Source organism: Vombatus ursinus, unplaced genomic scaffold (genome assembly GCF_900497805.2).
Source record: "Vombatus ursinus unplaced genomic scaffold, bare-nosed wombat genome assembly UNPS02000577.1, whole genome shotgun sequence".
NCBI classification, from domain to species: domain Eukaryota; kingdom Metazoa; phylum Chordata; class Mammalia; order Diprotodontia; family Vombatidae; genus Vombatus; species Vombatus ursinus.
Window position 1 is genome coordinate 9,833,631 of NW_020940355.1, and position 26,024 is coordinate 9,859,654.

A 26,024-nucleotide genomic window follows, 5' to 3' on the forward strand; every position below is an offset into this window, starting at 1 on the left:
AGGAAATGGAATATGAGGTATTTGAGGGTTCAGTTGTTACCCTTTTTGTTAGTGATCATTTGGCCTGTGTTGATTGACAGAATATTTATGTTCATGTGTTGATGATAGCTAAACTTGACACTTCATTTTGATTGTCCTTGATAGCTAACAGTGTTCTTCAAGCAAATTATCATGTAGTCTGTCCCATCTTTCTTTCCTTTATAATATATAAAAATTTCATAGCACTCCAATTAAACCATAGAATCATAGCATTTTAGAGCTGGGAGAAACTTCAAAGATCACTTTATAGATGAGGAAACTGAGACCCACATCTCATTAGTGACAAAACCTGGGACTTAATACTTGGTCTGCTGTTCTTCCCACTATATCATGTTGCTCTAGTATGACCCTAACTACATTAAACCACGTGCTCAGGTCAGATAATTGCTAATGTTAATTATAATGCAGGTTGGGCAAAGTCTTTATTGATATTCCTATAGTTCTTAGATATAATTCATTGATTCTTCTCTCAAGCACTTTAGAGTAACATTTCTAGGGAATGAAAAAGTCTCCTAAAAGACTATTTAGATCTTTCTTGTGTCTATATTAGTGAAAAATAAATTGTTGTTGTTGAACTGTTCAGTTATGGCTAACTCTATGTGACCCCATGGACTTTGTCAATGAGGTTTTCTTGACAAAGATACTGGAGTGGTTTATCATTTTCTTCTCCATTGTGTCCCCATGTTACAGATGAGGAGTTGAGGCAAATAGGGATTAAGTGACTTATCTAGGGTCACACAACTAGATTTGAACTTAGATCTTCCTTGACTCCAGGCCCAGTGGTCTATCTGCTGCACCACCTAGCTGCTCCTATAAAATAAATGCCTTGTGTAAAAAGAGCAAAAACTAAAACTCTTGAATTAAAACCAAATAGCTCAATGTAAATTTAAATCAAAAAGCTCACCTTTTATGTTGTTTCTTACTTGAGTTTTTCCTGATTCCCCCTTCTTTAATGTTAACTGTGTTTTTGTTTTGCTTTTTTTTTTTAAAGACCACAAGTTAGAAACAAGATAACTGCAGCTATCATCCCTATTAATATTAATGTAATTATTTTATTCTCTTTTCTTTTCAACCAAGTTTAGGGTGACTAGACAGTAGGATCTAGAATCAAGTGAAATTTAAACTTCTAAGGTGGACAAAACTGAAATGTACATATCAGCATTCTTTACCTATAATTGTATTCCTGATCAGTCTTTAATCTTTTTGTAAAATAGTTTTTATGCAGTCACAATTATTGAAGTGTTTATCCCATTATGAGTTGGCTTATTATTGAAGGGAATTCTGGGCAAGAAATATAGGGGAAATATCTCTGGAAGAAAATTGTCTCCTGAATTCTGGTTGTAGTGGAAATGACAGTGAATTTAGGCATCCTGAACTTGGAATTTGTCTGGTCCAATACAAATCTTCCATCTAGTTGTCTGCAGCAGCGAGTACCTAAATAGAAGAAGCATTAAGGCTATCCCTCTGAGGTTAAGAGGAGGCCAATGGGGGTTGGGACAGGGGAGTGGGATATGTTCTTGGAGAATTGTTATTAACTTTATCTAGAAAGGGAAAAAAATGAAAGCTGTAGCTCTTTTTGTTTTAAGTCATAGTTCAAGTTAATGCCTTTCATTCACTTAGAGATCTTATCGAGGAGAGGTGAAGAAAACCATATGGGGCAACGTGAATTCCCCTTTAATTAAATGAGATTTTTTTTTTTTACCCATTAGCATACCTATTCCTGCAGAATCCAAGTCATAAAACTTTTTTTTTAAATTAAATTCTATTTTGTGCCTTTAGAGTCTTCTCTTGACTGTCAGTGGGCAGTTTCACATTTTATTAACTTAAGAAGCTAATGCTTGCCTCCAGCTGCTTTTTCCATTCTGTTGAATTAGGTCTCTAGGTGCTTTATAGCTCTAAAATTCAGTAGTCAATGATATTCTTCAACCAGTATTCTAATTTAAAGGATGTCTGAGAAATTCTTTGATATGTTATTGGACCATAAAGAATAGGTATGGGTATTCCAAATTACATCCAAGAAAGGAGTCAGGAAGTGATTGTATAAAAGGAAGTAAATCAACAAGTATTTTTTTAATGCTTACATATGTATTTAAAACTCTAGTAGGCATTGTGGGAAATTGGCAAGAAATATAAGATGTGGTCTCTACCATCAAGGACCTTCCCCCTAAGTCTTTATTGTTTATTTGGGTATGTAGTACTAGCATTAATTCAGCAATTTTTTTTTTAAGATCCAACTTTTTGCAAGACCCTTTGCTAGAACCAAGGGGGGCATAAAAAAAGAATAAAATCTCCTTTATTGATGATACTTGTAGTCTAGGAGGGAAGATGGCACATACACAAATAACTGTAATGCAGTGGAGTTAAAGAAATTATGGAGTTAAAGAGATTTTTTTTTAAAGGACAAAAATGACAGGGAATTGATAACCAAGAGAAGTACAGGGAGGTAGTAAGAGAGGATCTTGCTAACTTCTTAATGATTTCATTTTACCAGGCTCAGAGGAGCTACATCCTACCACTGAAAGAACTGGCCAGTGTTTAGTGAGTCACCCTCAGTGATCTTTGAAAGATCAAAACAGGAGAAGCTCTTCAGGATAGAATCCAGAAGGACAAAGGTTGTCAAATCTTTGTCAAGTTGTCAAAAAAGGGAAGAAAGGGGAATCGGGAAACTATAGGCAAGTGAGCCTTACCTTGAAATCCTATAAAATTCTCGAACTTATTATTAAAAAGACAGATAAGGAACATCTAGAAAAGGATTTGATGGTTACCAATAATTTTTACCTATAACATACCTATTGTATGTTGTAGATATTTTCTACCTAAATTTTAGCAAAGCATTTGTTAATATCTCTCATGTTATTCTTGTACAGTATTTCTAGAATATTGTGTAAGTTCTTGGCACCACATTTTAGGAAGCATGTTGATAAGATGGAAACTGTTTAGAGGAGAGCAACCAGAATTGTGAAGGGCCTCAAAATCATTTCATATAAAGATAGGTTGAAGGAATTGGCTTCATTTACCCTGGAAGAGAGAAGACTTGGAGAAGAAGGTGATAGAAAGAGAGAAAATGTGATAATTGTCTTTACATCTTTGAAAGGCTAGGACATTGAAGAGGGATTCAACTTGTTTTGTCTACTTAAGGGACAAAATTAGGAGCAGGGAGTGGAAATTGCAAAGAGGCAAATTTAGGCTTGATATTAAAACGAAACGAAGCCTTCTTAATGATTTGACTTTTCTGAAAAATGGAACAGGTTAGGAGAGAGTAGTGGGTTACTACTTATGATAAATTTTCAATAACAGGTTGGAAGACCACTTATGATGTGTGTTAGAGAGAGGATTTTCATTCAGGTAAGTTTTGGACTAGATGGCCTGATGTCATTTTTTTTTCTTTTTTCTTTTTTTTTAATTATTTTTGGTTTCCACAAGATTTTGAGTTCCCTATTTTCTCCCCATCTCTCTCCTCCCTCCATCCCAAGACAGCATGCATTCTGGATAACCCCTTTCCCTAATCTGCCCTCCTTTCCCATCCACCCTCATTGAGAAGGCAAGCAACTCGATACAGGTTATACATGTGTAGTCGTGCAGAACACTTCCATAGTAGTCCTGTTGTGAAAAACTAACTATATTTCCTTTCATCCTATCCTGCCCCCCTGTGTTTATTCTATTCTCTCCTTTGACCCTGTCTCTCCTCAAAAGTGTTTGCTTCTGATTACCCCCTCCCCCAGTCTGCTCTCCCTTCTATCATTCCCCCCTTTGTCCTTTTCTCCCCTATTTTTCTTTAGGATAAGATACATTTCCATACCCAATTGAGTGTGTATGTTATTCCCTCCTTAAGCCAAATCCTATGAAAATAAGATTCACTCATTCCCTCTCACCTTCCCCCACTTCCCCTCCACTGTAAAAGCTTTTTCTTGTCTGTTTTATGTGAGATAATTTACCCCATTCTACCTCTCCCTTTCTCCTCCCAGTATAATCCTTTCTCACCTCTTAATTTTATTTTTTGGATATCACCCCTTTATCTTCAACTCACCCTGTGTGTGCTGTGTGTGTGTGTGTGTGTGTGTGTATATACATATATATATGTGTGTGTATATATATGTGTGTGTGTATATATATATATATACACACACACACACATGTTTTCTCCTACTACCCTAATAACGAGAAAGGTCTCATGAGTTACAAATACCATCTTTCCATGTAAGAATGTAAACAGTTCAACTTTAATAAATCCCTTATGATTTCTCTTTCCTGTTTACCTTTCATGCTTTTCTTGAGTCTTGTATTTTTCTGTTTAGCTCTGGCTTCTCAAGAATGCATTAAATTCCTCTACATCATTTAATGTCCATTTTTTTCCCTTGAAGAATTATACTCATTTTGCTGGGTAGGTGATTCTTGGTTTTAATCCTAGTTCCTTTGACCTCCAGAGTATCATATTTCAAGCCCCCCAATCCCTTAATGTAGAAACTGCTAAATCTTGTGTTATCCTGATTGTGTTTCCACAATACTTGAATTGTTTCTTTCTGGCTGCTTGCAATATTTTCTTCTTGACCTGAGAACTCTGGAATTTGGCTATAATATTCCTGGGAGTTTTCCTTTTGGGATCTCTTTCAGAAGGTGATCGATGGATTCTTTCAATTGCTATTTTACCCTCTGGTTGAAGAACATTAGGTCAGTTTTCCCTTAATAATTTCTTGAAAGATGATATCTAGGCTCTTTTTTTTTAATCATGGCTTTCAGATAGTCCAATAATTTTTAAATTATCTCTCCTGGAACTATTTTCCAGGTCACTTGTTTTTCCAGTGAGATATTTTATGTTGTCTTCTACTTTTTCATTTTTTTGGTTTTGTTTTATAATTTCTTGATTTTTTAATAGAGTTATTAGCTTCCATTTTGCTCTGTTTTAATTTTTAAGGAATTATTTTCTTCAGTGAGCTTTTGGACCTCCTTTTCCATTTGACCAATTCTGGTTTTTAAGGCATTCTTCTTCTCATTGGCCTTTTGGACCCCTTTTGCCATTTGGGTTAGTCTATTTTTTAAGGTGTTATTTTCTTCAGTATTTTTTTGGGTCTCCTTTAGCAAGCTGTTGACTTGTTTTTCATGATTTTCCTGCATCACTCTCATTCCCCTTCCTAGTTTTTCCTCTATTTATCTTACTTGTTTCTCAAAATCCTTTTTGAGCTCTTCCATAGCTTGAGACCAGTTCATATTTTTCTTGGAGGCTTTGAATGTAGGAGCTTTGACTTTGTTGTCTTCTTCTGGTTGTATCTTTTGATCTTCTTTGTCACCAAAGTAAGATTCTATAGTCTGATTTTTTTTTTTTGCGCTGAATGATCACTTGTGTTCCCAGCCAGTTACTTGACTTTTAAACTCTTTGTTAAGGTAGGGCTCTGCTTCCAGTGTGGAGGGTGTACTGTCCCAAGCTTCAGGGTTTTGTGCTACTGTTTTCAGAGATACTTCTAGGGACCTGTAAATTTTCAGTTCTTCCAAGGTAGTATGATCAAGGGTGAGGTGTTTTACTCCTTTCCTGGCCTGTGCTCTGGTCTATGAGTGACCACAAGCACTCTTTTCTGTCTTGGAACTGTGAGGAGGGTTTCCTCTCCACAGCCACTATAAGCTCCACCACACCAGCCCTCCTCCTCACCCCAGGCCTGCCACCAAGGACTGCAACCCAGATCCAAGCACGGGCAAAGCAAGAGAATCCTGCCTCAGCACCAGCGAAGATATCCCTGCAGTCCCCCTCTGATCAGTCACTCGATTCCCCCTTGTCTGTGGGCTGAGAGCTCCGAATCAGCTGCTACCCCAGGGCTGTGCCCTGACTGGGGTTGGGACTGAGTTCCTCTCTCACCAAGGTCAGACATACCTTTCCTACTGACCTTCTAAGTTATCTTTGGCGTTTGTGGGTTGTGGAAACCACCACAGTTGCCCCATGATTTGGTCCCCTGCTCCAGGTTTGCTGAGGCCCAATCTTTGCCTGCGTGGCCCATGCTGAACTGTGCTCCTCTCCCAGCCCATTGCAATAGACCTTTCCAGTCAACCATCCAGGTTGTCTTGGGCTGGAAATTTGTTTCACTCTGTCTTTTTGTGGGTTCTGCTGCTCTAGAATTTGTTTAGAACCATTTTTTACAGGTATTTGGAGGGGTTTGGGGAAAAGCTCAAGTGAGTCCCTGCTTTTACTCCACCAACTTGGCTCTGCCCCTGATGTTCTTTTCAACAAAGTTTGGTGACTTATATAAGCAGAAGAGAGGTTATTTTGGGGTTTATGGGAGAGGGAAGGGAAAGCTTCAAGGAGGAAATGGCAGCAGGCCTAGACAAATGGGTAGGAATCAGACAGAAGGGTTAGGTGAGGACACTTCCAGTAAAGGAAACAACTTGAATGAAGATTTAGAGGTAGAAAACCAGAAAACATGTGGGAAACAGCAATGTTGATCATAAGCCATTCGTGTCAGTTCATCTTATGCAACTTCTCTTTGTTCCGCCCAAAATTAAAAGGAGAACCTGAACTCTTAATAGTTACTTCTCCAAATTTGGAGACAATTGAAACTTGTGATAGGCTCTCTGTCACCTCCTGGATCAAATATAAAATTCACTGTTTGGCATTCATAACCCTTCATTACCTGCTCACCCTCCTTTACCCTTCCAATCTTACACCTTAAGGTTCCCCACATAATCTTCAATCCAGACACTGGTGTCTTTGCTGTTCCTCAAACAAGATACCTTATTTATCCATTCTAGGAATTTTTGCTGGAAGTTCCCTGTGCCTGGAATGGTATGGAAATGATGTTGAAAATACTTTCTGAAAATGAAGCTATGGATATCTGGGGCATAATAATGGGGCATGGGGCAGCATAATAGTGCAGTGAGCCTTCATGTTATAAACCATTTCCCTGGAACTTGCGAAAGAACTGGGCAGTAGTGCCCTTAAACCCAAGCAAATGGGACCCTTACTTGCTCATCATAGGCACAAAAATTTTATTGAGATAGAAATGAAATATGCAGAATAAAACAAAAGTAATTATGAATGACCTCTGCACAGCCAAATCAATGTTACCTTATTTGTACGGGATGTGGGAAAATGTAAATATACCTAAATTAAAGCCAGCAGTTTTCTTGGATTAAACAGGATGCTTCCAGATTCCGTAGCCATAGATAAATGTGGTTCAGTTGTTGAAGCTATGCTAGCAATCAGGCACAGTCAGAAACTTAGAGTGTGGACAACATGGATAGTCAAATTCTGATTTTCTGACCTGAAGTAAGTACCAAAACATTGTTGCTGATTTTGAGGATTTTTTTTTTTGACGTCTTAGGTACATTTCAAGTTTATGACTTGAAAATGTATTACAATTACAATCTTTTGAGAAGATAAATCTTTGAGTACTGATAGTAGTCACATATTTTCTATGTTCTGATTTGATGTCCTGTATTTGTTTCCAGGATTGCCCCTTCTGTCATCTCCACTCTCTCCCTAAGTGGCTGCTTCCCTATTGCCTACAAATATGCTCATATCTCCCTCACCTTCATAAAGCTCCCACCTGACCCATTGTTGCCAGCTCTTGTCCCATATCCCTCCTCACTTTTGCTAAACTACTTAAGGCTGTCTTCAATAAGAGGTACACTTCTTTCCTCTCACTGTCTTCTTAACTCTATAGTCTGCTTCTGATCTCATCATTCAACCAAAACTGCTCTCTCCAAAGTTACTAAATTAACTGCAAAGTCACTAATTGCCAAATCAAATGACCTTTCCTCAGTCTTCCTCCTTCTTGACCTCTCTGCAGCCTTTAACACTGTGGATCATAACCTTTTTCTCTGGGATATTCTCTTTTCTCTAGTTTTTTAGGACACTGTTCTCTCTTGGTTCTTCTGCGTATTTGATCTCTCCTCAGTTTCCATTGCTAAATCTTCATCTAGGTTACGCCCACTAACCCCTAGGTGTCCCCCAGGACTTTCTGTTGTTGGCTTTTTTCCTTCTCCCTCTATACCATTTCACTTGGTGATCTCATCAACTCTCATGGACTCAGTCATCATCTAAATCAGAGGTTCCCAATCTTATTTGACCTACTGTCCCCTTTTAAAAAAATATTACTCAGCACCCCTCTGTGGTTAGGTTAGGTAAACCCTTATTTTTATTCAATGCCCCCCAGTTGCACCTGAGGCTACTACTGCTCTCCTGGATCGTTCCACCGCCCCGCCGGGGGCAGTAACCCCGACTTTGGGAACCTGTGATTCTAAATGCTGATGATTCTCAAATCTGTTTATCTAGTCCTGACCTCTCTGCTAGACTCTACTCTCACATCTCCAGCTGCCTCAAACAATTGACTTGGACATCTTGAACTGGATGTCCTGTAGCTTTTTTAAACTCAGTATGCCCAAAACTGAACTCATCTTTCCTCTCCAACCCTTAGCTCTTCTAAATTTCCTATTACTATTTAGACTACCACCAATCCTCCTTGTCCTTTGGGCTTGAAACTAGGTGTCATCCTTGACTCCTCACTATCTCTTACTCTGTCCCCTCCACCATCCAATCTGTTGCCCAGATTCTGCCTTTGTAACAGCTCTTGAATATGCTCCGTTCTCTTCTCTGACACTTACTATACTGGTGCAGGCCTTCACCTTACTCCTGGACTATTCCAGTAGTCTGCTGGTGGATCTTCCTGCCTCTGGTCTATCCCCACTCCAGCCCATCTTTTATTCACCTCTCAAAGTGATCTAGCTAAATTGCTGGTCTGATCATGTTAACGTCTGTGCTGAATAAACTCTAGTGGCTCCCTATCACCTCCTGGATCAAACATAAAATCCATTGTTTGGTATTCAAAGCCCTTCACTACCTGCTCACCTTCTCACACCACCCTCGTTTACCTTTCCAGTCTTCTCACACCTTCTGGCTCCCCACGTACTCTTTGATCTCATGACACTGGTGTCCTTGCTGTTCCTCAAATAAGGAACTCCATCTCGCCATTCTGGGAATTTTTTCTGGATATTTCCTATGCCTGGAATGGTACAGAAATGGTATTGAAGATACTCTCTGAAAATGAAGCAATTATTATTTGTGGCATGGGCAGAAAAAGAGTGCAGTGAGCCTTCATGGTATAAACTGTTTTGCTGGAATATCTGAAGAATAATGTTGTCTTCTGAATCCCCAGAATAATGGTGTGGGGAATTCATTCTTTAATCATCAGGAACTGTAACCTTTGTGGTAGACTACAAATACAGTAATCCAAATTTAAACATTTATTTCAGATCTGTACACTTCAGTGTTTTCAGTCAAAATACTTAAGAAAAAGTGAATGTTGTGAGCTAATTATTCAAAATCTTCATCAATAAATCAGAGTAAATTTATCAATAAATCACATGGGCCCAAGAATTTTATTATATATATATATATATATAATTTTGCAATGTTTCTTTTTTTAATAGTACTTTATAATTCCCAATTACATGTCAAGACAATTTTTAGCATTAATTTTTACAAGATTTTGAGTTTCAAATTTTTTTCCCTCCATTTCTCCCCTTCCCTCTTCCTAAAATGGTAGGCAATTTGATATAGGTTATATATGTGCTATCATGTAGAACATATTTCCATATTAGTCACAGTTGTGAAAGAAGAAACAGATCAAAATGGAAAAAAAGACAAAAAAGAATAAGTGAAAACAGTATGTTTCAGGCTGCATTCAGAATCCTTCAGTTCTTTATCGAGATGTGGATGGGATTTTCCTTTGCGAGTCCTTTGTACTTGTCTTGGATCATTATGTTGCTGAGAAGAGTTGTCATTCATAGTTGATCATCATGCAGTGTTGCTGATACTGTGTACAATGTTTTCCTGGTTCTGCTCATTTCACTTTGCATCACTTCATACAAGTTTTCCAGGTTTTTTTGATCATCATTTCTTATTGCACAGTAGTATTCTATTGCATTCATATACCACAGCTTGTTCAGTTGTTCCCCAGTTCATGGGTATCCCCTCATTTTCCAATATTTTACCACCATGAAAAGAGTTGCTATAAATATTTTTGCACATGTAGGTCCTTTTCCCTTTTTTTATGATCTCTTTGGAATACAGATAGTGATATTGCTAGATCAAACGGTATGCACAGTTTGTTTGCTTTTTGGGCATAGTTCCAAATTGCTCTCCAGAAAGGTTGGATCAAATCTAATACCAGCAATGCACTAGTGTCTCAATTTTCTCTCGTTCTCGCCAACGTTTTTAATTTTCCTTTTTTTGTCATATTAGCCAATCTGATATGTGAGAACTGGTACCTCAGAGTTGTTTTAATTTGCATTTCTTTAATCAAAAGTGATTTAGAGGGGCAGCTGGGTGGCTCAGTGGATAGAGCTCTGGCCTTGGAGTCAGGAGGACCTGAGTTCAAATCCAGCCTCAGACACTTGACACTTACTAGCTGGGTGACCCTGGGGAAATCACTTAACCCCAATTGCCTTGTTAAAAAAAATGATTTAGAGCACTTCTTTATATGCCTATAGATATGTTTGATTTCTTCATCTGAAAACTGCCTGTTCATATCTTTTGACAATTTATCAATTAGGGAGTGGCTTGTATTCTTATAAATTTAGTTCTCTATTTATTTGAGAAATGAGGCCTTTATCAGAGACACTTGCTGTAAAGATTGTTTCCCAGCGTTTTGCTTTCCTTCTAATCTTGGTTGCATTGGTTTTGTTTGTGCAAAAGCTTTTTAATTTAATATAATCAGAATTAACTATTTTGAATGCTCTTTATCTCTCATTTGGTCATGAACCTGTAATTCACTTAACTACTTCTTTAAGAATTTGGATGCTTATACCACTTGGTGCATATATGTGTAGTTTTGATTCTGCTTCATTGTCTATGATACCTTTTAGCAAAAGTTTCCTTCCTTATCTCTTTTAATTAGGTCTGTTTTTGCTTTTGCTTTATTTGAGATCAGGATTGCTTCCCACTCCCCCCCTTTTTTTTTTTACTGAAGCTGAAGCATAATAGATTCTTCTCCAGCTCTTTACCTTTGTGTCTCTCTGCTTCAAGTGTGTAGTCAACATATCGCAGGATTCTGGTTTTTGATCCACTCTGCTATCCACTTCCGTTTTATGGGAGAGTTCATTGCGTTCACATTCACAGTTATAATTACTAATATGTATTTTCCTCCTGTTTGTCCTCTCTGTCCTTTCATCCTTTCCCTCCTCACCAGTATTTTGCTCCTGTCTACCACCTGCCCTGATCTGCCCTCCCTTCTGTCAGCCCTGTGCCCCCTTTTACTTAATCTCTTCCCCTACTACTTCCCTGTTGGGTAAGATGAATTTTTGTATGCAACTCATTGTTTATATCAATCTTTGAGCCAATACTGATGAGAGTAAGGTTCAAGTGGTGCCCGTTGCCCACCCTCCCATCTTCCCTTCTGCAGTAATGGGTTTTTTCATGCCTCTTCACATGAAATAATTTACCCCATTCTACCTCTCTCTCTTCCTTCTACACCCAGAGTACTCCTCTTTCTTATTCCTTAGTTTTTTTTTAAAGTTATTCCCTCAAATTCACCTTATATCCGTACCCTCTGTCTATGTATATTCCTTCCAGCTGTACTATTAGTGGTATAATTTTTAAGAATTACAAGTATCATCTTCCCATGTAGGGATGTAAACAGTTCAACTCCTTTGAATCCCTTATGTTTTCTTTTCCCTTTTTACCTTTTTAGGCATCTCTTGGGTCTTGATATTGGAGATCAGTTTTTTGGTTCAGTTCTAGTCTTCTCCTTATGAAAGCTTGAAATCCTTCTATTTCATTGAAGGACCATTTTTCTCTTGAAGTATTATGCTTAATTTCGCCAGGTAGGTGATTCTTGATTGTAGTCCTAGTTCCGTTGCCCTCCAGAATATCATGTTCAGTGACCTTTGATCCTTTAATGTTGCAGCTGCCAAGTCCTGCATAATCCTGATTGTGACTCCCCGATATTTAAATTGTTTCCTTCTGGCAACTTGCAGTGTTTTTTCCTTGACTTGATAATTCTATAATTTTGCTGTAATGTTCCTTGGAGTTTTTATTTTGGGATCTCTTTTGGGAGGTGATCAGTAGATTCTAACTTTTAAGGAGTTATTTTCTTCAGTTAGCTTTTGTACTTCCATTTCCATTTGGCAAATTCTGTTTTTTTTAGTAATTGTTTTATTCAGTGGATTTTTGCATCTCCTTTTCCATTTGGCCAATTCTACTTTTTAAGCAGTTTAATTTTTCTAAGTTGTTGACTCTTTTTTCATAATTCTCTTGCCATCACTCTCATTTCTTTTCCCAACTTTTCTTCTGCTTCTCTTATATGATTTTTAAAGCTCCTTTTTGAGCTCTGTATTGAGTTCTTTCTGGTCTTGAGACCACTTCCCATTTTTCGTCAGGCTTTTGCCCATAGGTGTTTTAACATTATTGTCCACTTTTGAGTTTGTGTCTTGATCTTCCCTGTCACCAATAATAGCTTTCTATGGTCAGATTCTTTTTTTTTTTATTATTTTGTTCATCTTTTTTGGCCTTTTTCCTTTCTTTTAAATTTGAACTCTGCTTCTGGGGTAGAAGGGGCTTCTTGGGCTAGGGGCTGCAGGCCCTAACTGTTTAACCTGGTGTTGCAATGATGTTGCCCTGAGGCCCTCAAGGGGGACCCTTACATCTGGTGCTATGCTGAAGGGTTGGAGTGGTAGGCAGGTAACTGGCACTACTGGAGGCCATAGGGATCTGTCAGCTTACCTGGTGCAGAGCCAGGGTCCTAGTGCTATTGTCTCACATGTGCTGAGGCCAATGGGGTGTTTTTACATTTCCCCAGGGCTGCACTGAAACTGAGACTATCTGGCTACTGGAGGTTGCCTGTTTGTCCTGGGCTATGCGGAAGCACATGGAGATCTGGCTGCTGGAGGTTGCCTGTTTGCCTAGGCTATGCTGAAGCATGTGGCCATTCTTGGAACTGGAGTCTGCCTATTCCCCTGGCTATGCTGAAGCATGTGGGGTATCCTGGTGTTGAGGTTTGCCTGCTCCACCACACTGGGGCCCAGGATCTCCCTCTGGTTTGGTGAGGTGGGGATTCCTGTTGCCTTACTGGGACGCTTCCTATCCTGGATCATGTTCCCCTTTTGCCCAAGTGAGACAGAACTTTCTTGGCAATCTTTCAAGTTTCTTGGACTAAAGATTGTTTCACCCATCTTTTTGCTGTTTTGCTATTCTAGGATTTGTTTTGGGGCATTATTTTATGGCTGTTTGGAGGTGAATATGGGAGAGTTACGGCAACTTACTGCTTACTCCACCATCTAGGCTTCTGGAAGTCTGCCTATGACTTTAATCAAATTGTTTCTATAGACAGGGGCCCTCTACATCCCAGGGGAGGCCCTAGAGCTAGAGGTTGTAGCTAGAGATCTGGGAGTCTTCTGCTTAGAGGTAATAGTTGAATTCATGAGAGTGGAAGAGAGTTTGTTATATAAAAAAGAAGAGAATCAGGAATTGAACTCTGGTGAATGTCAACTTTAAGTCAGGTGGACTGTGGAAGACTCAAGCCTGGGTTTGAGGACTAAGTTCAAGAAAATCTGATCAGCTCATTGATAATTGAATCTATATAGATGAGTACTCCAAAAAATATAAAAAAGCAAAGAACCAGATATTATGAGAGGGTTTGGGGAGAGAGGGAGAGGTCAGAAGGAAAAGGAGTCAGTAAAGGTCTAACAGGAAAGAATTAGTCAGAGAGGTATGAGGAGAATCAGGATAATGAAAGTAGCAGGGTCAAGCAAAGATTCTTTCAATATACCTGGATATTTTTGGAGGCAGAGGGGAGAATCCAGTGAGAATGAAATCTAAAGGTGCTGAAGAAGAAAGGCTAACTGTTGAAGCAAATTCACTTGGGAGTCTAGAAGAAATGGGATCAGGAGTATAGGTGTGTGTGTTGGGGGTGGGTGGGTGTTTGGTTATTTATTTTTCACTTTTTAAAGTATGTTTTATTGGTATTTAGAAAAGAATGCCTTGGGGAGAGAAGTCCTGATCCAAGACCTAATAGTGTAATACAGCCTTTTAACTCTTAACAGTGATCTAGCTATTTAAAAAAAAATCCAGATAATACAGATTAGTGACATAAGAGACTTTTGTTGCATAAGAGAGGAAAGGCTCATAAAGTGAAGAAAACAGTTCATTTTTGCAAGCTGCATGAATAACAAATGATACTCTGATGAGAGAGTTTGGTATATACCAGGTGTCCCCAAAGTCTTAGTGTAGTTTAAATTTTAATAGTGCATTTAACTGCACTAAGACTTTGCATTCACCCTGTTTAGAGAAGTTTTCTTCTGCAAATTAACTGCACAAAATTATTTTGTCTCAAAGGGAAGAAAGCCCTCGCTCCTGCATAGGACCTGAATTCAAATTCTACATCGGATATAATACCTGTATGACCTTGTAAGACACTCAAGTTTTCTTTGCCACAGTTTTCTTATCTTTAAAATGAGGGGATTGGACTAGATGGTCTTTGGACTAGACTCTTCCCACTCTAAGTCTGTGATCCTATGAAATATTTTCTTCTTCATTGAAATAACCCCAATGTAGATTCTCTATGAGAGACTTTGGTAAGACTCAGAAATCTGTGTTGTGCCTTCTTAAATTGCCACTAGAGGGTACTCTAATTCTATGACTCTACTATGCTTGAAAATAACTCCTAGAAGCAGTACAAATTTTCTCCAGTTCTTCTTCTTTTATGTAAGCCAGTTTCAAAAGGCTGATTTAATTTAGAACAAGAAATGCACTGGCCCAGCATTTTATGTTCAGGTTTGTTTTTTTTTAAGTGAAGTTGGAATGATAGTTTAAAAAAAAAAAAAGGAAGTTTTGAGTTCTAATTCTACCTCTTTAATAATTCTATGAATTGTTTATTGTTTGGCTATATCACAGGATGATTACATAGTTATTAGTGCCTAATGAATGAAATTCTCCTGCCGCCGATGTTACTTCCTGCTGGTGAGTTAGGCCCTTTAGTAGATAAATAAACTAAAGAGAGCATTTAATGTACCTTTGCTACAACTAACTAATTAGTACCATGATAGTTTTTAAGAACTAATGCTCCCATTAAGTTTTCATATCACCACCAGGGAGTAGCTTAAGTGTTTAGAGAATCTGGTTTATTAATAGTTGTCAATGCCGTCAAACACAGTACAAAAGAATTATACCTCATCTTTCTACCATCAGCCTGAAGCCAAATGATTGTTCTTTGTTTCATTAATCTGAATTATTTTGTTACTGATGTACTAAATGAGTGTAAAATAATATTCCTTATAATTAAATTTGGTGTGCTAGTTAAATTGTTATCAGTGGCACTGCTGCAAATAATATGTACCTGAAAAAATGGCATAAAGAAAAATTCTAAATGAAATCACTGCTCCTTTGGGAAATTCTCTTGGAGATTTGTAAAGTTATTTCATGCACAGCTGTCAGGCATTCCCTAATATATTTTCACAATTGGATTCTACTTCTCTTTTCCACTGATCACATGAATATGACATACTGTTATTATGATAAACAATAGGGTGGGGTTTGTTCTTCTTGTAAAAGTGTATTGGTACGTACGTGTGCTTACTGCTGTTCTGTGTATATTAATTCCAAGTTTGATTACCAAGTTTATTTTTGTTTATCTTTGAATTTTATATTTAAAACTCTTTATAATAGTAAATGAATAAGTTCTGTCAGGGAAGTTCTCAGGGCTTTAAATTCTATGTTCATTTGCTGTAATGCTCATTGTAATGCTTATTTTTTCCCTGAGTACTATTGATATCCAGATTGGGGGAGTGGGTGGGAGGAAGCAATCTGATTTTATTTTTATAAAAATCTGTAGCATCCCATTCTGTCTGCATGCATTTATTAAGACTGTGCTATGTTTCCAATCACCCTATTAGTCTCTTTGAATATAGAAAAAATGAATAGCTAGCATTTATATAGCACTTCAGGATTTGCAAAATACTTCAAGTCTTTTATGTCTTTTGGTTCCATCAACTCTGTGAGATAAGTGCTCTTATCCCCATTTTACAGATGAGGCAACTGAGACTGAGCAAGGCTTAGTGACTTGCTCAGAGTCCCAAAGCTATTGTGTCTGAGGTGGCTTTTAAATTCAGGTCTTCCTGACTATCAGGCATTCTATTAACTTCACCATCTGGCAAAAGTTGACCATGTACACTGGAAATGAGAGGTTGTTTTTTTTTTTCCACCAAAAATTCCCAACATCAGTGAAATCCTTAATCTGGACAAAAAATAAAGCAGATTCAAGAAATTTTTTAGAACTATAACTCACCGAGCTCTCTATCTACCTGCCTAAAAACAAAATAACCTTTCCCTCAAGGATTTTACATTCTAGGGACAGAGAGTAAGATGAGGGGAGGGATATGAACAAAGATAAATATAAAATATATCCATGTATATGTGCGAATACATGGTGATTTTTTTGGCAGGGGAGGAGGCATTAGCAACTGTTAATTTCAGCTGTAAAGCACATTGAAGTTTAAAATTCCATGTTTTCTGTTTCTAATGATGTGTAATATGTTATTAGTGAGTTGTTTGTTGCATCATTTTCTGAATAATATATGCCCAAGTTTTATTAGTTCTTATAAAATGGTTTAAGAATATTTAAGGGTCAGCTAAGGGGTGCAGTGGATAGAGCACTAGCCCTGGATTCAGGAGGACCTGAGTTTAAATCTGGCCTCAGACACATAACACTTACTAACTGTGTGATCCTGGGCAAGTCACTTAACCCCATTGCCTAGTCAAAAAAAAAAAAATTTAAATTAAATATAAATACATCAATTTATTACCTTGGTTATTATTTTAAAGTTTTAGTTTAAAAAATATATTCAGAAATGATGACTAATCCTTTTTTGGTGGCGTCTCTAGCATTTTGAATCCAAATGTACTGTTCTTCATACTGGAAGAAGATATTGACCAATTATCATTGGGTCATATAACCTAAGTTTCTTAGTGTAGTGATCTGTAAAAGACTAATTCCTCTATGACTAATATATGAATGACTGGTGCTAAAAGTAGAATCATAGATGTGGATCTGGAAGTCACTTTAGAGCTCATCTAGGCCAGCACCCTCATTTTACTGATAAGGAAACTGAGGCCCAGAGAGATTGTGACTTAAATAAGATTATACAGATAGTAAGTGGAGGAACTGGGTTTTGAAACATCTTCTGACTTCAAATATAGCTTTCTTTCTATTATCGCCTGATGCCTCTCTAAAGGACAGTTTAGCCATATTACAGTTTCTATCTGTGAAAAGTTAAGTGCCCATCTAGGTGTTGAATTCATGACTTTGGCCTCATTACTATTGTGCTAAGCCAATTGAAGTAGAATCTAAGTGGGAATTACCATCTGTTCAAGTAAAATTCAGAAGGATTAAAAAATCAGGTATTTTATACCCACTTTTCATTAATTTTATTATCCATTCTATTTTCAGAAATAATGGTTTTCAGTTAAGTTTTTTTTTTCCTTTCTCTTCTGTTTAGGTGTCTTGCATTTAAGAGTGTAATAATAATAATAATAATAATAATAATGATAATAAAAAGAGAGTGTAATAATACTTAAATTTAACCTAAAAGATTGATTTTTAGAGAGTAATGAAAAGATAGTATTTTAGACTTATGTATTTGAGACCCAAATTCATAAGATAGGTTTTATATGGTGGTAGTAATTACTGACTTAGGTTGTGTTAAGTTAAAATGAAATCAGTTTCTTTTTTTAATAATACATTTAATGTTCCCCCAATTACATATTAAAACAATTTTTAAACTTTTTTTAAATTTTGAGTTCTAAATTCTATTCTTCCCTCCCTGCCCCTCCTCCCTTGGATGGCAAGCAATCAGATACAGGTTATAGATGTTCAAACATGTAAAACATTTCTGCATTACTCATTTTGTGCAAGAAGACTTGAATAAAAGGAAAAGAATGAAAGAAAATGAAAAATAGCATGCTTCAGTCTGTATTCAAACAATATCAGTTCTTTCTCTGTAGGTGGATAGTATGCTTCATCATTAGTCCTTTGGGATTTTCTTGGATCATTGTATTTCTGAGAATATCTAAGTCATTCACAGTTCCTTATCAAACAATATTGCTGTTACTGTGTATGACGTTCTTCTGGTTCTCGTCACTTCGCTTTCTGTCAGTTTGTGTAAATCTTTCCAAGTTTTTCTGAAATCATCCTGCTTGTCATTTCTTATAGCACAATAATATTCCATAACAATTATATACTACAGGTTGTTTAGCCATTCCCCATTTGATGGACATCTCTTCAATTTCCAAGTCTCAGCCACCACAAAAAGAGCTGCTATAAATATTTTTATGCAAATAGGTCCTCTCCCCACCCCTTTTTTTAATGTCTTTGAGATATAGACCTAGCAGTGGTATTGCTGGATCAAAGAATATGCACAGTATTATAGCCCTTTGGGCATAGTAAAAATGAAATAAATTTCAATAAATGTTTATTAAAATAAGCACCAGTTATGTTTAATGGATACTGTGTTTTCTGTACCAGAGATACAAAAGCAACACAACCCATGCTCTATCCTCAAGAAGCTTATATTCTATTGCATGATAGGCTATGTACACAAATAACTATAATGCAAGTTAGAGTATAATGAGTGCATTAAGAAGTTAGTAAATCTTAGTTTAGATAAACTTCTTTTAAATAGAGTTGTTGAGAGGGGGCAGAGCCAAGATGGCAGAGTAAAAGCAGTGACTTGCTTGAGCTCTCCCCTAAACCCCTCCAAATTCCTATAAAAAATGGCTCTAAACAAATTCTAAAGCAGCAAAACCCACAAAAAGACAGAGTGAAACAAATTTCTAGCCCAAGACAGCCTGGATGGTTGATCAGAAAGGTATATCGCACCAGGCTGGGAGAGGAGCACAGTTCAGCATGGGCATGTAGGCCACAGCAACCTTGGAGCAGGCCTCAGAGGACTGAATCGAAGGTAGTGTGGCGGTTTCCAGACCTCTCAACCCATGAGTGCCAGACAACTTAGAAGGTTAGTGGGAAAAGTCTGTTTCTGCGGTGCTGAGAGAGAAGGATGGTGGGGTTCCAGCCCCATTCCCTGGGGCAGCGGCTGCCTCCTGAGCTTTCTACCCATAGACTGCGGGGGAATCAAGTGGCTGATCAGAGGGAGATTGCAGGGATCTCTCTGCTGGTGCAGGATTCTCTTGCTTTGCCCATGCTTGGATCTGGGTCACAGTTCTGGGTGGTGGTCCTGGGGCGAGGAGGAGGGCTGGTGTGATGGAGCTTATAGTGGCTGTGGAAAGGAAACCCTCCTCACAGTTCCAAGACAGAAAAGAGTGCTCATAGACCAGAGCACAGGCCAGGAAAGGAGTAAACACCTTGCCCTTGGTCATACCACCTTGGAAGAAGTGAAAATTTACAGGTACCTAGAAGTATCTCTGAAAACAGCTACACAAAACCCCTGAAGCTTGGGACAGTACATTCTCCACACTGGAAACAGACCCCTACCTTCACAAAGAGTTTATAACTCAAGTAATTGACTGGGATCATGAGCAAGCAGCACAAAAAGAGTCAGATTATATTATCTTGCTTCGATGACAAAGAAGATCAAAGCATACAACCAGAAGAAGACAATGAAGCCAAAGCTCCTACATCCAAAGCCTCCAAGAAAAATATGAATTGGTCCCAGGCCATGGAAGAGCTCAGAAAGGATTTTGAGAAGCAAGTAAGAGAAGTAGAGGATAAACTGAGAGTGATGCTAAAGGAGACCCAAAAAAATACTGAAGAAAATAACACCTTAAAAAATAGCCTAACTCACATGACAAAAGAGGTCCAAAAAGCCAATGAGGAGAATAATGCCCTAAAAAGCAAAATTGGCCAAATGGAAAAGGAAGTCCAAAAGCTTACTGAAGAAAATACTTTCTTAAAAATTAGAATAGAGAAATTGGAAGCTAGTGACAATTTGAGAAATCAAGGCACTGTAACACTAATCCAAAGGAATGAAAAAATAGACGAGAATGTGAAATATCTCATTGGAAAAACAACTGACCCAGAAAATAGATCCAGTAGAGAGAATTGGACTATCTGAAAGCCATGATCAAAAAAAGGACCTAGACGTCATCTTTCAAGAAATTGTCAAGGAAAACTGCCCTGATATTTTAGAACCAGAGGGCAAAATAGAAATTGAAAGAATCCACCGATCACCTCCTGAAAGAGATCCCCAAAGGAAAACTCCTAGGAATGTTATAGCCAAATTCCAGAATTCCCAGGTCAAGGAGAAGATAGTGCAAGCAGCCAGAAGGAAACAATTCAAGTATTGTGGAAACACAATCAGGATAACACAGGATTTAGCAGCTTCTACATTAAGGGTCCGGAGGGTATGGAGTATGATATTCTGGAGGGTAAAGGAGATAGGACTATAACCTAGAATCACCTACCCAGCAAAACTGAGTATAATCCTTCAGGGTAAAAAAATAGTCATTCAGTGAAATAGGGGACTTTCAAGCATTCCTGTGGAAAAGACCAGAGCTGAATAGAAAATTTGATCTTCAGATACAAGGCTCACGAGAAATATGGAGGAGGTAAACAGGAAAGAGAAATCATAAGAGACTTATTAAAGTTGAACTGTTTACATTCCTGCAGGGAAAGATGATATTTGTAACTCATGAGTCCTTTGTCAGTATTAGGGTAGAGGGAGGGAAAAAAATATATGCATGTATAGATAGATAGATAGAGGGCACAGGGTGAATTGAAGATGAAGGGGTGATATCTGGAAAGTAAAATTAAGGGGTGAGAAAAGATTATACTGGGAGAAGGAGAAAGAGAGAAGTAGAATGGGGTAAAATATCTCACATGAAACAGAAGAAAAGGCTTTTACAGTGGAGGGGAAATAGGGGAAGGTGAGAGGGAATGAGTGAGGGAATAACATACACAGTGGGGTATGGAAATCTATCGTACTGTATAGGAAAATAAGGGGTGAAGGGGACAAGAGAGCAGGGGGTAGATAGAGGGGAGGGCAGATTGGGGGAGGGGATAATCAGAAGCAAACACTTCTGAGGAGGGACAGGGTCAAAAGAGAGAATAAATGGGGGTTAGGATAGGATGAAGGGAAATGTACTTAGTTTTTCACAACAGGACTACTATAGAAGTGTTTTGCATTACTCCACATCTATAACCTGTATCGAGATGCTTGCCTTTTTAATGAGGGTGGGTGGGGAGAGAGGAAGGGAGAAAATTTGTAACCCAAAGTTTTAAAAACATATGTTAAAAATAAAGTAAAAAAAAAAAAAGAAAAAAATAGAGTTGTTGAATTCTAAATGAATTAATTGTGTATTAAGTGCTAAGTGGTGCAGTGAATAGAGCACTGGGGAGGGCAGGAAGCTTCATCTTCCTGAGTTCAAATCCAGCCTCAGACACTTACTAGCTACATGACCCTGGGCAAGTCATTTAATTCCATTTGCCTCAGTTCCTCATCTGTAAAATGAGCTGGAGAAGGAAATGGCAATCCACTCCAGTATCTTTGCTAAGAATATCTCAGATGGGGTCACAAAGAGTTGGACATGACTGAACAACAACTAAATGTTACTACTCCAATTCCCATCAAATAGTCCTGTCATTGTCTTTTGTATATTTCAAGGCACAGCCGAATTTCTTGTCCTCAGTTATAACAATTTAAATTCTGAGTATTTTTCTTCTCTATGTGTCAACAGTACCAGCTACCAGATTATTTAAGAATAGCCATGTTTGAGTTTGGTAAAATGACCAAATATACTCTAAGTGAAATTCAGTTTAGTCAAAGCTGTTTTCTATATTTTTCTTTAAATTCCTTATCTCTTCATATTATAGTCATGTTCAACCATTGTATTATCCTTGATTCCTTACTTTTACTAAACCTACATAGCCAATTAATTGCCAATTTTTGTTGTTTCTTTTCTGTATCTTATTCCTTCCTCACCATAGCCACCACTCCCACCTTCGTTGAAGCCCTCATCATTGCTGGCTTAGACTATTATAATATAATTATAATATAATAATAATTGTAATATAATTACTATTCTAATACTATAAATAGTAACCTATTTGCTCCTTCTACTCTGTTCCATCTTCTACACAGTGGTCAAAGGGATTTTCCTAAAGTGTAGGTCTGACCCTATCTAACCACCTTTTCAAACTTCAGTGGTTCCTTATCACCTCTAAGATCAAATATAAACTCCTCTTTTAGGCATTTAAACATCTTTATATCCTGGTCCCTTTCCTACCTTTCCAAGATTCTTATACATTACTCCCCTCCACACACTGCAGTTCAGCCATACTTGTCCACTTATTCTTCTGCCCACACAAAGCCCCAGGAAGGGCGAGACAAATTCCTCTGACTGAGAGTAGGAACCTTTGATCTTTTGCTGCACTGTGTCCACTAGGGAAGGCAGTAAGAGGCAATACCTTCCTCTGCCCAGGCCTTTTGTTTTCTGCTATGTGCTCATTTCCTCAGAGAAACTGAGGGGACTAGCTAGGGGCCTGAGGTACAACTTCTGTTTCCATCAGGACAGGGCAACATTTGAAATGGGTCTTAAGGAATGTACAGTAATGTAAAGGATTTGTCTAGTTAGAGAGGATAGGGGTCAGGGTGTTTCAGGCTGGGGTTGGCAGTGAATACACAGTCAGTGGCCGAATGTTATCCACTTGCTGGAAAAAAAATAGCACCCAAAAAATCAATTATAATAAGCATTTCTGAGTCATTCCACATGGCGGGGGCGGGGGGGGGGAGAAAAAGAAACTTAAGTATTGCGCTTTCCCTGACCTCATCCATCTTAGTTAGAGAGACAAGACACGTGTATGGACTTGGGAAATATTAGGAGCTCAAAGACAAGGCAACACAAACTGTGCACAGTTACCGAGGGAAGGTAAAACAAGGGCACAATGAATGGGAGGGGAGTGAGGTTGGTCAGAGAAAACTTGGAAAAAATGAGTTCTTAAGATGGGAAGATGGGTGGGGAACCTGCGGCCTGGAGGCCACATGTGACCCTCTAGGTCCTCAAGTGAGATAAGAAATAGGGGAGAAGAAAGATGTCTTGGCAAATGGCTTCAGTTTTTTTTTGTGAAGTCTTGAGGCAAGGTCCTAATCCTCATGAGAGGGTGAGTAGAGGAGTATCTTTAGTTGGTTTGAGGAGGGACTACAAAGTCAGGAAGAGCCACTGTGGTAAATGGAATGAGAAATTGGTTTGGGAGGTATAAAAGGATTGCCTTATTGCACTGAAGGGCCCAGCTGAGACTACATAACGTACATGTGTAGTATACCTTGTCAGCAGGGTTCCGTGACTTTCTCCAGCTACGTTCAGCAACATGTGGGAGCAAAAGAATACAAATGGAGTAATCCAAGGATGGGATCAGGCAGTGCCTGATCAGTGATTGGGCAAAGGACTCGGGAATTTGTGGACACAGGACAGTGTGATGTGGAACTGGTGGTACACCAAAGAATCAGGCGAGGGAAAGGAAGAGAATGTAGCCATGAAGAGATGGTGTCCTGGGGGATAGAGGCATTGGAAGTCACGTAAAGGATAAAGAGCACGGTTAGGAGTCATAAGGCAGAGGGAAAGCTGAAATAACATAGTAAAGGAATATCACAGTTCATGAACATGAAAGTGGAATGCTTATGGGTAGTGGCAAGATCAAAAGCATGGCTACTTTGTGAATAGCTGAGATGGAGTGGAGGAATAGGCCATGGGAAATGAGTAAATTGAGGAACTAGAAAGTTAGGGTATTTGAGGGAGCCCCACCATGTATGTTGAAGTCCCTTGGATGAGAATCTAAAATGTGATGAAAAGAAGATTGTCATACAGGAACTTAGAAAGGAAAGAAAATGTCCTCAGGGGAGGGGAATGTGTGGCCTCAAGGCCACATGTGGCCCTTTAGGTCCTCAAGTGTGGCCCTTTGACTGAATCCAAGTTTTACAGAACAAATCCCCTTAATAGAACAATTTGTTCTATAAAACTTGATCTCAGTCAAAAGGCCGCACCAAGGACTTAGAAGGTTCCCCACTCCAGAATAGATAATGGACACATATCTGGAAAGAACCCTAAGCTACTTTTGCATTAATTGAACTCCTTCAGCTCTGCCTTTCAGAATCCTGCCACCTCCTGACCCCCACAGTTCTTAATAATCTTTCCTTTCTCAGATTACTGTGTATGTGTTGTATCCCCCAGAAGAATGTAAGGTCCTTGAGAGGAGTTATTTCATTTTCATCTTTAGAGCCCCAGATCCTACCATAGTGCCTTGTAAACAGTAGGTGCTTACTAAGTATTTGTTGAAATGAATTAAATAATGGTTTAGGATAGAGCTTTTCTGGAAGTGGTTAATTACCTGAATGTCAAAAGAGAAAATGAAATTATTTTCTAACTAACAAGGTTTTCTTGGTTTCTACTTACTGTTTTATTGGATTTTAAGCAACTGTAATTTGAACATGACATTTTCCTGCAAGGATTAGCCTGAGATTTGGCTCCTGTGGAATAGCTGTCTGTTCTTCAATATTAATTGAACCAATAAATTAAATGGGCATTCGTTTTGCCATGGTTACGTTGCCCTCATAGCATTTCTGAAGCCAAAAGCAGATTTTTCTAGCCTTCTTTTTTCCACTCATTTTTTCTGTAATGCCCTATATCATCCAGATAACAATGGTACATTCTTAAAATAAAGTGGCAAGGTTATTATGAATATCATGAATGGTCTTCCCCATACTAAGTTCCAGCCCTTCCTTTGCCATTAACTAAAGTTGTGAACTTAGCCCTTATGAATGACTCTTTTCTTATGTGTAAAATAGGTGGATTAGACTGAATGATTTAAGTGACTCACTCTGGCTTCTCAGGTGTAGGTGGTCTCTAAGTTTTCATTGACCTCTAACATTCTCTGGGTTGAGGCATATCTGTGGTTCAATGACAACTGGTATACACCGTAATGTCTCTGAGGTACTGCAAGGTTCTGATGTGCTTTTAGGTCATCAAAGAAAACTTAAATTATACTAAATATAATTTGTGTGAACTATATTTTATTGTATTTAATTTTACAATATAAATTTAATCAAAGTAATTTAACAATTTAATATAATCAGTGTATCAGTAACTTCCTATACATTACCTTTAACTGTCAGAACACTCTATCCCTTGGCTTTGTTGGATAATAATTTGGAAAAAACAGTTTGGAGTATGTTTTATGATAGTCAGTGATATTAGCATTTGAGTCTAATAATTTGATGAGAAATAATATAAATGTGCAAAGCAATAAGAATAATTTTAAAAGTTGAATTTATAGAAAATATTGTTTTCTTTGTTCAGGTCATGCCATTTTGATAATTTTTTTATTCCTTTTTCTCCTCTTTATTCTATCAGTTCAGTTAGAAGCTAATTTTGAAGAGGTAGAAAACCATTTACTGCATTTGGAGGACTTATGTGGGCAATATGAATTAGAGAGATACAAACATCTACAGACACAACAACTGGAAAATTACAAGAAAAATAAAAGGTAAGTTTGTACAATATATACTATTGACTAAGCTGATTAAAAATAATTTGGGTGTAGTAAGATTCAAAGATGAATAAAACTTATAACCTTTATTTATCTATTTATTTATTTAGTATGTGGACTTTCCCCAGATCTCTAGCAGTTTTTTGTTGTATAGGAAGTCCTTGACATTTGTGTTGGATAAGCTCTATAGATCTCAAGAAGGAGAGGAGTTTACTAAGACCCATAACAAAATGGAGGGAGTCATGGACATTGAGAGGCAGTGTTATGTAAGAAGACATGTCTGATCTAATTTTTTCCCAGTGAATTAGTTGCATATATCTCTTTTCTTTTTCTTTTCCCTCTTTTTCTCCTTTCTTATTTCTCCCAGGAGTGAGGAGCAGGGACTGTGTGTAGAGACATTGGGCTTACCTCAAAGTGCTAGTCTGGAGGACACTAAACTGACTTGATTGGGTTGAACCAACTGAAGCTTATAGTCCTTTACATCAGACCCCTTATTCTAACTCAGGCTCTGGTAAT

General features: G+C 38.0%; 1 protein-coding gene across 4 annotated transcripts in view; it reads left to right on the top strand.

Annotated features, from left to right (window-relative positions):
- Positions 1–26,024, top strand: part of DTNBP1 (dystrobrevin binding protein 1) — a 171,864-nt gene that overhangs the window by 32,203 nt on the left and 113,637 nt on the right. For all 4 annotated transcript variants that reach the window (XM_027876444.1, XM_027876364.1, XM_027876221.1 and 1 more), the window contains one exon: positions 25,373–25,505. In XM_027876444.1, coding sequence (XP_027732245.1) covers positions 25,373–25,505 — 133 coding nt within the window. The remainder of the gene's footprint in view (positions 1–25,372; positions 25,506–26,024) is intronic.